Source organism: Solea senegalensis, linkage group LG21, assembly GCF_019176455.1.
Source record: "Solea senegalensis isolate Sse05_10M linkage group LG21, IFAPA_SoseM_1, whole genome shotgun sequence".
Taxonomy (NCBI): domain Eukaryota; kingdom Metazoa; phylum Chordata; class Actinopteri; order Pleuronectiformes; family Soleidae; genus Solea; species Solea senegalensis.
This window is the reverse complement of record NC_058040.1, coordinates 12,633,206-12,650,648: the sequence shown is the minus strand read 5'-3', so window position 1 is coordinate 12,650,648 and position 17,443 is coordinate 12,633,206. Positions and strand designations below refer to the sequence as shown.

General features: G+C 42.7%; 1 protein-coding gene across 1 annotated transcript in view; it reads left to right on the top strand.

Annotated features, from left to right (window-relative positions):
* The window catches only part of bcr (BCR activator of RhoGEF and GTPase), an 81,594-nt gene that overhangs the window by 56,087 nt on the left and 8,064 nt on the right, over window positions 1–17,443 (top strand). Inside the window, exons 3-13 of the mRNA XM_044012358.1 lie at window positions 859–963; window positions 1,407–1,592; window positions 6,815–6,922; window positions 8,428–8,488; window positions 8,587–8,639; window positions 9,067–9,207; window positions 15,669–15,790; window positions 16,098–16,263; window positions 16,393–16,512; window positions 16,782–16,857; window positions 17,005–17,109. Coding sequence (XP_043868293.1) covers window positions 859–963; window positions 1,407–1,592; window positions 6,815–6,922; window positions 8,428–8,488; window positions 8,587–8,639; window positions 9,067–9,207; window positions 15,669–15,790; window positions 16,098–16,263; window positions 16,393–16,512; window positions 16,782–16,857; window positions 17,005–17,109 — 1,243 coding nt within the window. The remainder of the gene's footprint in view (window positions 1–858; window positions 964–1,406; window positions 1,593–6,814; window positions 6,923–8,427; window positions 8,489–8,586; window positions 8,640–9,066; window positions 9,208–15,668; window positions 15,791–16,097; window positions 16,264–16,392; window positions 16,513–16,781; window positions 16,858–17,004; window positions 17,110–17,443) is intronic.

Genomic DNA, 17,443 nt, shown 5'->3' with positions numbered 1-17,443 from the left:
TTGTTCCCACAGGAGACCCTGCCTGTTTGAGTTATTTCAGAGTTGGTGGTTAAAAGAGACAGCCTGAGGAATCGCTGTGTCTCTCTGTTTTCTTTCATGTCTCTGCTCCTCAGTGAGCTCTGACTGGGCGAGACGAGAGACGGGGGAGACAACTGGGCAGGATTACTAGCAGGTGCAATTGTTACCCTTTGATTTTCAAGACTGTAGCGTTTACAAACAGGAAACCGGTGGGAGTTTCGAGCAACAACCAGGAACCATGCGTTCTCAATCTGCCCCTTCGTTTTCATTTGTTCGTCCTTGCACTTGTGCTTCATGGAGACTCAAACTGGACGTGTGCTCGTGTATCTCTCCAAAGGGTCTATGGAAGCCGGATAACCAGCGGCGGATAACTGCAGCTTCGCAGTTGTCCCGCGTCAGTCTAGCATTTTGCGAGTTCATCTTAATTTGCATGTCCTTTGTATGTCTTTGAGCACTTGAGTTGTGTTGTGTTGAGTGCTGGTGGGCCTCCTCATGTAACCCCGAGCAAATTTCCATGGTTACTGTCATGTGCCACCAACTGAACTGGAAAGTGTTCTATGGATCATAGCGTCTAAGCTGACTGGATCCATGTGGGCCACTGTGGAAATGGCCAAATGACAAAGTTTACATCACGCATATCTCTGCAGACTCCAAAAGCGTAACCTCGTCCTTTAATATGCTGCTATGACGGAAGAATGTGATGGCCCAGACACAAAAGAGTCAACACGTGTGCACACCCGGACTGAAAACTGTCTGACACATCTATCTACATATGACTGACACGTCTATGTGCATAATATACTGTAGTACTAACCTCATGACTGTGTGTGTTTCTCACAGACTGAATGTGAACTGGAAAAAGGTTTGGAGATGAGGAAGCGGGTCCTGTCTGGGATCTTGGCCACGGAGGAATCATACCTCAGTCATCTGGAGGCGTTGCTGCTGGTGAGAAAACACACCCACACACAAACGACCACATAATGCAAGACGTTTTCACGTTTTCTTTCCACCTGCAAATGTAGTAAGGTGTTCCTTCACTATCCTGGGTTGTATTAGGCCAGTGCGAGCAATGTGTCAAATCTGGGTCACATACACGTAAAGACGATGGAGCGTCTCCTGAACAGCAGCCGCTAATGGGCTCGAGTGGAAATAAAAGATAATGGCCCATTAAACATATTGAATTAATGAATTTCTTGAGTCCGTTGCTTTTAATATGCCCTTAAAACTATTTTTAGTCGAGCGTTAAAGGATGAAATGACCAGGTTTGATACAAATTAAACAGATGTTTACCACTACAACTTATATCTAGTATTGTGATATCATAACCAGTACAGTTTAGTAACATGCAGTAAAGCTTAAATGTCCCCTCTTCATCCCCACCAACTCAGCCCATGAAGCCTCTGAAGGCTGCAGCCACGACGTCGCAGCCCGTCCTCTCTGTGGCCCAGATCGAAACCATCTTCTTCAAAGTGCCTGAGCTCTACGAGATCCACAAGGACTTCTACGACGGCCTTTTGCCTCGTGTCCAGCAGTGGAGCCACCACCAGAGGGTCGGGGACCTCTTCCAGAAACTGGTGAGCGAAAAAAGAAATGGGTCAATGACCTGAACCACGTGAGGTTGTAGCGAAATTATTTTTTGTTTTTTGACCTATGACGCAAATCCGAAGTAAACCTCCTTTCCTAGATTGGCGGTAATCTCATTTTTTAATCAAGAGGCTTTCAAAGGCAAAAGGCTGTCAGCAAATTAAATAAACCAATCACCAAAAAAAAAATGGAGATTTGGTTTTTGTAATGATTTTCTTCTGTTATCATTTTCAAATGCAGACAAATTGAATCTGAATTGTCCGTTTCTTTCCATTTCCTCCTCAACAGCCTCTCGCTGTCTCTGCCCTCCAGCAGTTGCTGCCAAAAACTGCTGGGCCAAATGTACACTGGCTCTATTTAATCATGTTCACAATGGGTCAATTAACCCACAATGACTCATTTGTTAATTCTGTCTGAAATCCTCCTCTCCCACTAGTGGCTCCTTCACTCTTCTCTTTCTATCTCTGTCTCCTTTTCTCTCAGATCCACATGTTTTCAAACTCGCATGCGTCTCTACATCGAGAGTACACACATGCATGCACGCGCACACACACACACACACACACACACACACACACATGCCTGCAGAGGGAGGTGCAGGCATCACAAAGCCGCCTTTCTGAGGCCATGAGTCCTCTGTGAGCTTTGTGTCTCGAAGAAGCAGCTATTAATAGGAGCCGCTCTCTCTCTCTCTCTCTCTTCTTCCCTCTCTCATTTTCCTTCTTAGTTTTTATCCAGTACTTTGTTTAAAAGCCCGGCTGTGTGTTTTAATCTTCTTAAAAGAAATATTACTGCTAAGATGTGATTTCATGCTTCATAAGTGGGTGAGATGCCGCGGTCCTCGTCTCATTTGATCGCTCAGTCGATCCGAGTGCTGTCCCAACAAACAGTAGTTGTGTTTCCATCGCAGTTTGTCGCAAAATAACTATATATATATATATATATATATATATATATATATATATTTATAAACTTTCGACAAAGCATGTGTTTCCGTTGATGGGCGTTTAGCGTGTGAGCAATAATTCTAGTCACGTGACATTTTTCTTTTAAAATCTCTTCCTGGGAGATTCCACTTAAGGTAAGCATTTTGCGTTTCCATGGTTTGGGAATAGTGACATCTCGATTGGCGATTGGACCGGTGACGTGAAAATGAGAAAGGTGTTTCCATTACCATTTTCTTGTTGCGATATTTAGGTTTTCCGCATTTCTATGAGTGCGTATTGTAACGTTGCACAGGAAATGTGTTCATCTGGATCTTGCGTTCTCAGTTATGCCAGTCAAGAATTATTATGCTGGTCATTTAAGCTCATTTAAGCCCTGCGGGAAAGAGGTTTGACTGAAGACTACAAACAGTCTATTTAAGCTATTATTACACTCTGGAGATGTGTTGAATATTGGTGGTTGTGTGACTGTGCACAAGCCCACCTTCTTTCTGTGGTCCTCACCAACACATCAGCCTGACAAAGAGACTTAATTTAAACATCTTTGTTTTACCAACACGAACAGTAAGGCTGTAAGGCACAAACACTCAGACAGCAGTTAATAAAAGTCAAAAGGAGGAGAAGAGGCTAAGCTAAAATGCTTCATGACAGTCATTCTTTTAGGAGGTGGAGCGGAAGGGGAGGAAGACGGGACTGGAGGAGGTGACAAAGCCAAAGAATGGGGGCAGTCGAGCTGATTTAGGCTGCTGCGACTCTGATGGAGCTGTCTCGCCAGGAAGCTTAAATCTGTGAGGGAAGCAGACGGGATTTAGGAAACATAAAACATGAGGAAAGGGAAGTCATGAGACATGGAGAGAGAGAGAAAAAGGGAAGAGGCAAAGCATCAATGACAGGTTATGAGCATGAGTGTCATCGAAGAAGTGTTTGAAGGCTGAAAATAGTGCTAACTCACACTCGTGCTTCTGCTCCTCCAAACACACACACACACACACACACTTCATACGCCGCATTCGCAGCGGGAAGGTGAAAGATTTACACTGCGAAGACAAACGTGGAGACAAACTGGCTTTGAACGTCGCTCCACAGAGATGGAGAACGCACCGTATTTGATTCTGTGAACGTGTGGAGGCAGAAGAATAACTCTCGAGCCTCCACACAGACAGCCGACCTACAACTTCTTCACTTCCGATGAACACATTTATACGGATGTTTATATATAATGTGAGGACAAGGGACATCTTCCTCTGTCCTACTATGTGTGAGGAAGAAGATACATCCTTTAATTATCAGTGTTCCTCAGCTTAAACACCATTTGCTTCCAGTTTGTTAGATTTAAGGCCTTTGTACCAAGTCCTATGTGGCAGGAAATGATCTCAAATAATTCCAATACAGTTTTGCATATGTGAAGTGTTTGGATGTGTACCCATCGCGTGTGAAAATTAAGGGGGGACAAAAAGTTGATCTTTGGTCCAAATTATAAAAAGCTGCAGTATCACAGTAATGAATACAGGTTTGAAAAACCTTATTAAAGTGCAAATAAATCACATGCAAAAAAGAAATCCGATCTTTTAAGTACAAATCCAATTGTTTTTGTCTAAATTGTCTTTTTTGTTTAAAAAAAAAAAAGTGTGACATCTCATGGTGACGCCTCCTCTGCTCCCTCCTCCCTTTCCCATGATCTTCAGTGAACTGCAGTAAAAGCCATAATTGATTATACACTCAAATGCTTATTACATAAGTCCTCCCAAATGTCACAGACTGCACCTTGAAGGCTACACGCTTCAAAAGCGTCCACTTCTTTTTTTTTTTTTTTCATCCATTTTTCGAGCACTCTCTTTACAAAACAATGCTAGGCTAAATATAGCCTTCTCATATAACGCATGCCCAAAGTCCTTTTCATGAGGCCGTGTTTTCTTAATGTCGTTTTCCGCGGTGGATTCCACATGTAGTCTCACATATAGGACAAATCCCCCAAACTGAGAAATCCAAACACCACTTTCTTTCGTCACCTATAAAACCATTTTCTGCTACGATGCTGTGACACGCAGCCAAAACACTCGGCAAAGCCTTTCATGTTGCTGTGTGTGTGTGTCTGTGTGCGACTGTGTAGATGCAGCTGGCAGTCAAACTGTCACGCTCTGAGCGCTCTACGCTGCGGTGCAGATTGTGTGGCCCCAAGGCAGGACACAGGATCGCAGGATTGGAGGGGAAATTGCTTTACTTTTCTGTTACCTTTCTTTCCTAAATTGTCAATTTGTCATTGACACTTTGTGTGTGGCGGTGTTGTCGTCTGACATTTGTCAGCTGGAATATATATAGATATAAAAAAAACACAGATTCAGGACTTGGAGGTACAAAGTTTTGTTTTGTGTACTTTTAAAAAAAAAACTTTCTAGAATCTACCTCATCCACACTGGTGTTCAAACTGTGACAACTGAAAACTTCCCCCTCACTCCCTGACAGCAAAGAGCAGTTCATGTTAGGGTCATGCCTAAAAATGGTTTGTTAGAGCATGACAATAACAATAGTTGATCGATTATTTATTGTGAAATCTTCGAAAAACAAGCCACGTAGTGAGTGCCTCAGTGATGGAAAATTACACTGGTTTTCATCCATATTAAGATGCGATAAAAACAAAATCTAGAATATTAAATCTTTGTTTCCCTTATGCACTTGAAATCATGTCGATTAAATACGTTTAAACTGATTTTTGTTTACATTTTAAACCAAACTCTTGGCTCTCGGTGGCTGCTGAGAAGAAGAACAGTAAATTAAAACTCCACATTGTCTCACATGCGGCTGAAAGCGCTGACATACAGTAACAAGTCAGGTCACAATAGAGCTTTAAAGGTAGTAATTCAGTGCACTCAAGCATCCACTACACCGAGGTATTTGCTATTCTTTTCAGAGCCCGTCTCCACTGTACTCTCTCTCTCTCTCTCTCTCTCCCCCCTCTTCCTTCCTCTGGCTTTTGTTCAGGAGAATTGACTGTCCTTTTGTTCGCCATCGAGATGGATCGCAGCGCTGGCAGGCAGCGTTTGCAGGAATTTTATTCACCCCTGCAGCTTTCTAAACGTGCTTTCATGGCTTCCTGTTACACCGATCATTAATTAGTCACCCCGGCTCCGTGCAGGTCTCCCTGGTTGCCGAGGCAACCAGCCTGGCTGCGCGCGGGGGCACCGCGGCGGTTGTTGTGGCCGTCATCTGTGTGTCGTTTCTTCAGCAGGTGGTTTGGATTTTCATGCCGGTCACAAACACGGACACAGCTGACAGCGCTCGGTGTGTTGTTTCGGTCATGAAATGTAAATGTCTGCCTTGTGATGTACTGTATAACTGTTTGTATCTGAAAACACAGGGAATGATAGTTGAATCATTCTCCTACTTTTGACTGTAATAATAGACCGTGATGAACAGATTTGCATCATACAGCGATCAATGTCTCTGTCCTTTCATTTAAAGATATTTCAGTTTCCATTCAAAGTATTCTTGTTTTTTACGCAGATTTTCACTGAATAAACCACTGCAAATTGTAGAACATGTGGATCTCTCTAACCCGGTGCATCATTACAAACATAGCACTGTTGCCCCCACAGCAAGAAGGTCATCAGTTTGGTTCCCGGGTCAACCGAGGGCCTCTCTGTGTGGATTATGCATGTTCTCCTTTCTCCGGGTAGTCCCGCTTCCTCTCACATGCAGATTAGGTTTATTGGACACTGACTGTAGGTGCCAATTTGAGAGTGTGTCTCTATATGTGTAAATGGGGACCTGTCCAGGGCCCTATGTCATTTGGGATTAGCTCCAGCCCCCTGGGGACCCGTGTGTGGAGGATAAAGGGGTAGAAAATGGACGACAGGATGAGCACACAGTGCAACACTACAGTACAGTTGAAGGTGATCATTCATGAAATACAAAACACACAGAATAGAAGTGCTTCAGACAGTTTGAAGTCATTTTCCAGGCTGTCCAGCAGAGGGTGCTGTGAGTTCACCTTGGTCTGCTCTGTGCTTATCTGAAGAAGAAGACAACAGGGATGTTTTGTTGTTGTTGTGCTTACACTGGAGGACACAAACTAAACTGTCCTCTCAAGTGGAAGAAACTAGTCTGTGGACTCAGCTGTCAGGGCTCGCAGTCACATGTGATCAAGTCTCTATTTTTATGAATCAATATCAGCTCGATATGAATTGATACCAACCCATCCCTACTCCTTAAAACGGCTGTGGTATTTCCACTGACTTGTCACTGTGTCCTTTTTTCTTGTTCTCCTTCAGGCGAGCCAGCTCGGAGTTTACAGAGCGTTCGTGGACAACTATGAACTGGCTGTGGAGACGGCGGAGAAGTGCTGCCAGGCTAACTCACAATTCTCCGAAATCTCTGAGGTAAGAATGAGAGAATAATACAACACGAAGGCGGTAATTCTACGCAGGGATGGTCATGTGCGTGGTTGTGTGTAATAAAGACATTGGATGGGAGGTCGGTCAGGAGTTCTGTGTCGTTGCTGCTGTGATCTCTGAGTTACGGTGTTACTTTACAAGCGTGTCAAATCGCACACTTAACCCCTGCATACCAGCAAATTATCCAACTGAATTTCTCAATTCTTTTGTCCATGATGTTTGAAAGCAGTGCTGCGTCTAATTAAGATAAAAGTATGTCAAACACTTAGCACGGGGGAAGAATTTGTCCAAACAAAATCTGAAATATTTGTTCAACTTTAGATTCATCAGTGTCATCATAGCTGCTTTTTATCTTAAGAAAACCGTTTCAGTTTTCACTCCTCCGATGTGAAGAACACTGTAGGTGATTGTCTGGGTCAGACACATTCATAACCTGCTTTACTCTTGAAGGATACGGACGTCGTCGGCTGTAATGAAAGCAGCTACAGTCGCTCAGAAACGACTCAGTGCTATCATGGGGAAGAACAGTTTCCGAGTCATGTTGTGCAGAGCGGCTACGCTACGGCTGCTTTTAGTCTTGTACCTGATGTACTGTACTTCTGAAAGTGCTCTCCCATTATTTTCACCCACACAGCTTTTATCATTTCGCTGCATTTAAATGGGAATGTTCTGCCGAGCGCTTGTGTACAATTGCAGACGGAGGCATTTTTTTGTGCGAGTGTGCAGCCCATGTGTGCATGATTTCGCCTCCTGTGTATGTACTATGTACTGTACGTCGGTGAAATGGAAGAATTACGAGGACTATTTTCCTTATGCACACATTTCACATAGTTACAGTTATTCAGTGTATTTCACAGCCATTGAAGTAGCAATCTACCTTCTCATTGTTGTTGCATTCAACCGATCTGGAAATGGATGGAGAGCTGTGATCGTTCGGACCGGATAAGGAATCGGGAAAAGTAGATATAATGGATGACTGAATCCATAATGAGGCAACAATGTAGCATAAAAGATACCGACTGCTGTTAAACATCATCACCGACCAAATGGCAAATGTTCACTTCTTTATGAATTGATAAAAAGAGAACACAGTGACATTCAGGCTTCCGTTGACCGGAGTCTAAGAGCTCTCAGTGTCTCCGGGCATGTGGCACGTTTCCGACGCGTCGTCAGTCTTTGTCTGTGTTTGCTGAGGTCTCTCCCGGGTTGGGTCTTCGGCAGGATGGGGAATTCATCATCAACGGTTGTTAATGGTCTTAGTAATGATGCATGATGACGACTCTGAGCCATCTGAGCACGATGGTGGTGGAGGCCGGGTAAAAGCCGCCGCAGATGGCGTTATGAGTTTGAAAGTAGATGACCTCATAGCACGGGCAAAGATAATAACCTCATCGTGTTTCCCGCATCTCTTAACTGCACTGAACAGGTTTTTTGAAAGGTATTTTCTTTTATCTCTTTGATTAAACTCATCTTTTTTTGTCTTGCAACAGAACCTGAAGGTGAGGAGTCCCAAGGATTCGAAAGACCAGACAGTAAAGAGCTCTCTAGAGGGTCAGTCACCTCATCCCACATGTGCTCTATCCAAATACATGGAAGTATTCATGTCTGAATTAAGTCACATAAATAATTCATTCTCTTCTAATTTACAGCTTTACTATACAAACCAGTGGACAGGGTGACACGTAGCACATTGGTACTTCATGTAAGTATGTGTGAGCACTGACACGCCCTCCATATTCCTTTCATCACCTGAGAATGTTTAAAGAATAAATACAAATGCACTGCTCAGTGACTGCCCGTTAACCAAAGGCTCTTTATGCTTTATGTTATTTAAAACATATACTCATAAACCTTTAATAAAAGCTGGGGGAAATTCTTCAAAAATGTGTATTTGTGGACCCAAAATAAATCTCTTGTGACCCACCTGACGGTCTCGACCTAACCCTCAACCTTATTATTTGTTTTGGACTTTTAAGGGAGGATATTTTAAGTAAACTTTCTCTTCACGGCTGTTTTTGTGTTTGATTTTTATCCAGTTATTGCTCAGGTCAATGTTAGTGACTACGACTGACCTTAATGTGCCAGCCTGTGACAGTTTGTATGTCCTCATCATCACTCCCGGGTTGTAGGACTTGCTCAAGCATACGCCCACCAGCCACCCGGACCACGCGCTCCTGCTGGACGCCCTGAGGATCTCCCAGAACTTCCTGTCCAGCATCAACGAGGAGACGACGCCGCGGCGCCAGTCTATGACCGTCAAGAAGGGAGAGGTGAGCTGATCTCTGTTACACTTGTGTTAATATTTACTGTTGTGGTCCAGATTACCACTTTACATGACAAAATCCAAAGTGATACTAAATGTGATTTATTTTAAGGTTTCTTTGAATTTGCAACTGTGTGCGCAAAATAATATACTGCTCTATAAAGGAACCTGCTGGATATAGTCAATAGTTTAATATTAACTCTTCTGTGACCATCCTGTCGTCGCTGAGAGGACTCGGCATGCGTACCTCTCATTACCGTAACTCCTAGAACGTTTGTGTGACCCCGCCTTTCTTCCCTATGTCAGCACCCCACATGACCCTGATGTGGAGGATAAAGTGGTAGAACATGGATGGCTGGATACCGAAAAGCAGAGAAATAGAGCTTTGCGCCCATATACTTGTCATTACGGTAGAACCTCAGGACTTCACAATCACAGTCAAGATTCACACCTTTGTGACATCGGCTTATTCCTAAACAGTTGAATAACTGCCGGATATCAAAAGGGAAAGTTATCTTGAAAAAAGGAGCAGAAAGAAACATTTTTTGACAATACTGCAGCCGTAAAATCAGTATAATTTCAGACCGCCTCATTATCTTGATGGTCGTAAGAAGGTTAAAAACCTAATTTTGACAAAATACAAAAAAGGTGACGGTAAATATATATAGATTCTAGTGATATTGATGAAGTTGTAACTCCACCCCCAAACCTTGAAGTCACTGTCAGATGAGTGTGTGGCTGTAGAGGGGCCACCAATCTGCAGCCTAAAGCAGAGCCCATGCCCTTATATGGTAAAACAAGGGTTGTGTCGTGGAGGGTGATTCTCTGTTTGCACTGTGTCTCTCCTGTGGCTTACACACACACACAAGCACACACACACACGCACACAAAACCCACCCCCCACTGTCTCTCCCATCCCCGGAGATGACTTGACGCACATGAGTGGATGCGTCTTGATTGATAGCTTGCGTGACACTGCCGTACATAATGCCTTGTAATGAGCCGCCACCACCGCTCCGACTGGCAGATTCCGTGTTAATTATTAATAAATGGAGGGCGGGGGCGAGCGAACGTAAAGGCCCAGTCAGCTCCTCCCTCTGCTCACAGGGGGGTCATTACCGCACCCTCACCCTACACACACACACACACCCACCACACTCTTCCCTCCTCTCTGCACCCATTCTCTTCCTCTTGCTCTTGTTTGCCTTTGAACGTAAACACACACACACACACTAAACACGCACACACATCTACACTAAACACACACACACACACACATGGTTCTCTTCCATACCTCCTCTTCTGTCCCCGCAGGCCTCACTTCCAACCCAGTCTGGCCAAGACCTCCACACCAGTCATCAAATATTTATGTTGGATACATGAAAGCAGCACTCGGAAATCAATAGGGGCTCATTATATTGTACCTTATCATCGGCAGAGTATATAATACGCCCGGGGTTTTTTTGTTGTTGTCTGCATTTCACCAACTAAGCTGCTTCATGAGAATGCGATTGCTCCGACGTAGTCGTCGCGTACGCTGCATAGACCAAGAGAGCCAGGTAACACTTTATATTAGGGAACACATATTCACCATTAACTAGGTGCTTACTTACCCTTTCTAAGTAAATATTAAGCACGCATTAACACCTTATTTAGGAAAAATCTTAATTCATGACGTAATAGAGGTAGAATAAGGTGTTTGTATGTGCCAACAGAGGAAAAGGAAAAAGTGAAAGAGTGGTTACATCTTTCCTGGTTACACAACGGACAGGTTAGTTCTCGTAGATGTCACTTATTCTTACACAGTGGATCGTTTAAATGTGTTACCACTACTACTTCTATAAAAAACTGTCATGGTGTTGCTTTTTTTTTTTGCTATTTTATTCACATCTCTTGCCAAAAATCACATTTATTGTGTTTCCAAGAGGCTAAAAAACCATCACCCTCAGATAACCTGTGGTGTACAATGCTGGAGCTGAGCATGAGCATAAGTGGCCCCTAGAGGCCGTGGCCCTGTCAGATGACGGGAGGGGACAAACAGAAGCTCCTCAATATAAGAGCTAATGATGGCACTGCTTAAAATCTCAACGCACCTCCTTGTGCTCGCCGTTGTTTGCCTTAGGGATGATCGGGTCCCGATGTGAGCGCACGTGTGTTTACATCACCGACAGCCACTGTCGCGTGGCTATATTTATTTCACAAACACGTCCCCCGTAAAAGCACATGCACATGCACAGCAGCAAAACACACTCACGCACGGGCAGAGATGACCCCTGGAGCCCGCGTTCTAAATATAAACATGGATCTTTTGCACATTCAAGCCATTACTCGTGCACGAGCTCTCAGCGAGGAGATGGTCAATATTTAATCTGCGTCCTGTGCCGTGCGTGTTCTCTGCCCCACGTTTATTTCCAGTGCTGTGAATATGTCGTCTGATGTGCTGTTTCTTTAAGGATGCCTTTCCCCCCCTGTCAGCAGACCAGAGCTGCTGCATAAGCACAATTGAAATTCATTAGATTACTGATTTTCGCAAGAAGCCTTGACAGGAAAACTGTGTGTGTCTGTTCAAGAGATAAAACAATGTACATTAATTAAACGTCCACGCTTGCCAGTAAGTGGGACGGGTTCTTCATTTACCAGAAAGGATGTTTCCTTTCCTAATGTTTTGTTCTAACTTGTTTTTTTAAAGCAATTAAACACTTATACAAACATAGTTATGGTCCTAAATGTTACACAGTATAGGAGTTTAAAATGATATCATCATGATGATGCAAAGATATTTGACAGGATTTCAAAATAAAAGCGTCTGTGTTGATATATAGTACACAATGACGATGTATTTACGATGCAAAAATAACTTGATATTAAGGGTTAGGTTTAGCCACATGAAAAGCATTCTGACTTTAATCACAGAAGTCTGACTTTAATCACAGAATCCTGACTTTTCTCAGAATTTAATCTCAGAATTCTGACTCTTTTCTCAGAATTACGGCCTTAATCTCAGATTTATCACTTTTTTTCTCAGAATTCTGACTTTAATCTCAGAATTCATGCATGTTTTATTTTTTATTTTTTACTTTGTGGCCCTAATACTCTTCCGTATTAGGTATTTTAGTAGTGTGTTAATAAATTCAAGTAGATAATTTATTAAATAATTGTTTATAGATTAAAAAGTATTATATTGCCATATTCTGGTTTAATACATTCTAAACTTCTTTGTTAAGGATTGTTAATGACAGAAGTGAATATGCAGTTTTTAGGTACTTTAGTGATACACTGTCGCTGTGGCCTTTCTCACTGTTTCTGTCCACACAATCCCCCAATTTACTCACACGCAGATAAGATGCTGCTTATTCCCTAATCTCGTTGTTATCCCTGCCGTTATCTTATCTCAACATCATGTGATCAACGGAGGGAGAGAGAATTACGCCTGATGCTTGAGCAGCAGCAGCAGCAGCAGCCGCAGCGGGTCATTTCAAGCCCGGCTCACTTACCTGAACATGTAAACCAATCAAGTTTCTCCTGTGTAAAACAAACCTGAAGCAGATTGTGCTGACACCTCAACCAACGTAATCTGAAGCTGTTCTTTCTGCCTGATAATCCAATCAATCATATCATTTGGTCAAAGGAGATGGAGAGAGAGAGAGAGAGAGAGAGATTTAGTTTGTCTCAAACACAAGATTCAAGATTTCAATTTGTTATATTTGCTGTCCTGTGTGATAAAAAAAATACTTAATATTACATTTTGGATGCAGAAAAAAGTAAAGATATATTATAAAAATGGTTTGACCCTCTTGTGGTGACATCCAGAGAACACTGGGTCACTAGGTTAAAGGTCAAGTCTACTACGGGTGTATGAACATGTTGATACACCTTAAATATTTCAATATTTAATGTTGGATTACTGTATTGATTCTTTGAAACACTGTATAAATATGGAAATATTTATGATTTTGTGTTGTATTTAAGCCTCTCTGCCATTTCCGTTCACTCCTCTCATTAGACAGAGTAAACTCTATATTGTTTAGGCTTATAACATTCTTATTTTTCTATACTATATGAGTTTTTCTTCAAATATACATTCACAGTACATTATATTGTCACCAATGTATTGGAATATGTATCATATCACCATTCTTACCCACTACACAGTCTTAGGCTTTACCAGTCTGACTTCTAAATAATCTTCTGGAATATTCTGTTTAAATCAATGAATAAATAACTTAAGAGATGATTTTATACCAGGTATGAGTAAGACGCACGGCAGACCTGCTCTGACCGCACACACCGTTATTTGCTGTGCTGCATTAATGGTTTACAGGGTATATTTTAAATCACCAGTTTTAAGCAAAGAAAGCAAGTTCATTAGACTAACTGGAGCTCATTGCGGGATTACAAAAAGGAAAGAAAAAGTCACTAACATTTCGAGGAACTTTTATCACCAAGAACTTATTTAACTGGGGAAAAGAATTCCCTGTAATCTTTGCGGTTTGCCATTTCTACCGCACCTCAAATATTCCACCAGCTTCTCGGCTGTTCAGATACACACTCGGTTGTTTTGTGTCCCGCTGAACCTCCTCGTTTCAAAAGCCTGGACCTCGTCGTCCGCCCACTTGTCCCTTTTGCTCCACATTTTTGAAATGACCGATAAATTCTTCTTTCTTTATCTTCTTTTAAAGGTCTGCTTTAAAGGTGGGTTGTAGCCAAACAGGCTCAAAGTGATGCAGAATGTGTTCCACCAATCAGCGTCACAACTTCAGCACACAACCCCGCCCCTCTGGGGTTCCTGGTAATCTGAAAAGTCCCTAGTCGTGACCTTGGGGTCGAGGGAAAGTTCTTCCCCTGGGTAATTTCAGTGGAAACACGCCAATGTTTTTCAAAATCCAGAGTAAATGAGAAAAGTTCCTGCGGTGGAAAAAGGGGACTAATGATGTAACAGCAAGTTTAAAAATGTGCAGATTTACACAAGGGAGTTAAGATGGAGCTTTGACATAATATCTTAGCTGTTGAAACCCAAAGATGGGAGGCTGGTGAGGGAAAAACCCGGCACACGCACAGAGTCTGGATCAGTTGAGAAGAGGAAGGAATGATGTGAACACGTCTTTCACACGAATTTCATCACCGCCGCCGTCACGTCGCCGCGTGCCGACCGACAGATGCGGCGTCCCAGTTGCTACTAGCGACAGATGTCAGACACAGAGAAGGCACCTCATCTGGATACACGTGTGACAGGCAGCCGTCGTTCCAGGTTTTATTATGTAGATTAGGGAATAATCTACATAATAGAGTTCTCTTGCATTCTTATGTCAGAGCCGTCGACTCTTTGTGTGTTGTGTGTCCACGACGAGGCGCTTCAACAACAGATGAGTGCAGAGGAGCTGCATCGTCACGTGGTTTCTACACAAAGAAGGAAAAAAAACAGCACTATGACAACAATCCCATCAGGAGCATCTCTCTCTCTCCTCTCTCCCTCTCTCCCTCTCTCTCTCTCCTCTCTTCTCCTCTCTCTGACACATTATCTCTCGCATGCTCTCTGCTGTTTTCACCTTCCTCATAAAGGAGGGATACGAATGAAGCCATCTCCTGTGTAGAAACCCAGATGTTGCTTATAATGATGTAGATCAGTTCCACTGGTGCATTCAAAGTTTCCATCCATAGAAGACTTTGATATTTGTTTTTGCTGGGTGAGAAGAAGTCGATGGACTGTAAAATACGATACAGTATATGCGTGCTGTTCATGTTATAGCCTCCTGTTCCCTCTTTAACGTTTTAATGCTGTTAAGTTAAGTGTAGTTAAACGCATTACTGTCTCTGGTGTCTTTGAATTGAAACACGATACGAGGTGATAGTAACATTTCTATCCGTCCCTCAGCAGATCTAACCTGGTATTACTCAAGTCCATTTTTAATTTGAGTCCTGCGTTCTTCTGATTTGGAAAATCACATCACTGCCCCCTTTTGGCCAAGTGTGGCATTACACATCTGATTACATAGTCTGACGTCAGTCAGTGCTCGGGTTCCAAGTGTCATTCTTCATGCCTCTCTTCCCTCATCTCTCCCCCCCATTTGTCGCCGTGTGTGAACGGAAAATTGATGAACATGAAAGAACACAAGAAAAGAATCAATGGCATTTCCGAGTGTGCCGAACCCTCCACTCATTTTAAGCAATAACGTAGTTATTATTTAATGAACATGAATCGGCTGCACTTGAGGTTAGTTAATGATAATTAGAGTAGAGTGGATATTCTCCATACTCGATGCCTCGACGTCTCCCAGTAACGAAGAAAATCAGCAGGAGTAAAGGTTTGATTCGTAAAGGTTTCGTCACAAAGGCTCTGAAATCAAAGTGTCCTGCCTCACGTGCCTCATCACTCCTCCATCTATAGACACGATCGACATATTGTCTTATATGCCTGCCTCCGTGACTGACCCAGCTGGCTTGTTGCTGTGTTTGTCATGTCTCAAACAGAACAGGCAGCTGCTGAAGGACAGTTTCATGGTGGAGTTGGTGGAAGGAGCCAGGAAGCTGCGGCACGTCTTCCTCTTCACTGATCTGCTGCTCTGCGCCAAACTGAAAAAGCAGATCGGAGGGTAAGAGGCGTGACTGGGTTTCCGTGTCTTAATTCTGTACCAAAGAAAGAAGAGGACGATTGTAACGGTGAAATACAAACTACTGAGACTATAGTCGTGGATCAGGCTGTGCAGAGTAGAGTGGGGATTTATATTTGCCGTCTCTTGTCAGTGCTTTGTTTTTGATGTCTTAAGTCTAAGAAAATGTAATGTAATGTAAGCTTCGCCTCAAGGTCATATTTATATTTTCAGGAGTCCAGTTAACTCCTCCTTTCATACCTCCATCACATTCACCTTCTCACTTCTTTTTCTCCTTCTGCCGCCGCAGAAAAAACCAACAGTACGACAGTAAGTGGTACATCCCGCTGGCTGAGCTGACCTTCCAGGGGCCCGAGGACGCCGAACCACTCACCATCCCCCAAGCCCCCGACGAAGAGCTCGACACCATGAAGGTCAAGATCTCACACCTCCGCAGTGAGATCCAGAGAGAGAAGGTTTGTGGGGGAAAAAAAACACACAGATCCAGATCAGTCGGTGCAGAACTGCATCACTAACAATTTGTTCAGAGAGAAAGTAAAAGTGCAGTTTGACTGTCATTAAAAGTACATCATTGTAATTTTCAGAGAGCAAACAAAGGTTTGAAAGTCATCGACCGGCTCAGGAAGAAGCTTTCCGAACAGGAGTCTCTTCTCCTGTTAACATCTCCAAGTATGCCCATCCGACTCTACAACAAGAACGGCAAGGTGACGACACTCTCTGCCTCCATGTTTACCAACTTACCTAACTTACTTTTTATGGCTTTTCCTTAAGATTAATTCTCTTTTTTCTGTTTCCTACCCAGACTCTTACTTACTCGTGTTTCCTTCATGATATTTTGTTATGATGTGTTAAAACATGAGAATGTGGACCTGCAAAGTTCACACCAATAAAATACGTCCTTTATGTTTCTTATCTTTCTCCTCCCGGATTAATATTTGATGAATTCATTCTTTTATTTGTTTTTGTATTTCAGAGTTATAGTTTCCTGATTTCGTCCGACTACGAACGTGCAGAATGGAAGGAGATCATCAGAGAACAGCAGAAGAAATGTGAGTGTGCCAGAAGGTTTCCCATTTTTTTTCGATTTGGGTGTACTTAAGAACTCCTAATCCAAGAATCCTTTGATGGAGCAATACTGTCGATGCAAAACCCACAAACATCTCATTTATATGTCAATCAAATGTCTTCGTTTTCAGGTTTTAAAGCCTCTTCCTTGACTTCCATGGAGCTGCAGATGTTGACCAGCTCCTGTGTCAAACTTCAGACTGTCCACCACATTCCCCTTAGCATCAATAAAGAAGGTAAGAGGTTCAATTTTGTCCTTATTTTTCCTGGATTAAGTCGTCTTTTCCCATATTGTTTTCTAAGCTAATAGATAGTGTTTGTGTTCCTGGATTCAATTCCACAGTAACATTATTAAATTCGAAGTATAGCGTTTTCTACATACAGCTCTTGTATCAGCTCTCTGTTGGAAGCCATACATTGTCAGAAATTGCTCTGGGAAAAAAGAAAGATAATAAATATTTGTGGATGAGAAATACAAAGAGATTTAAGCCACATGTCCATGTTGGATTCTGCTCCTAAACAAACAGACATCGGCATGTTTTTCTAATCCCTCTCACTGTAAATTTCTCT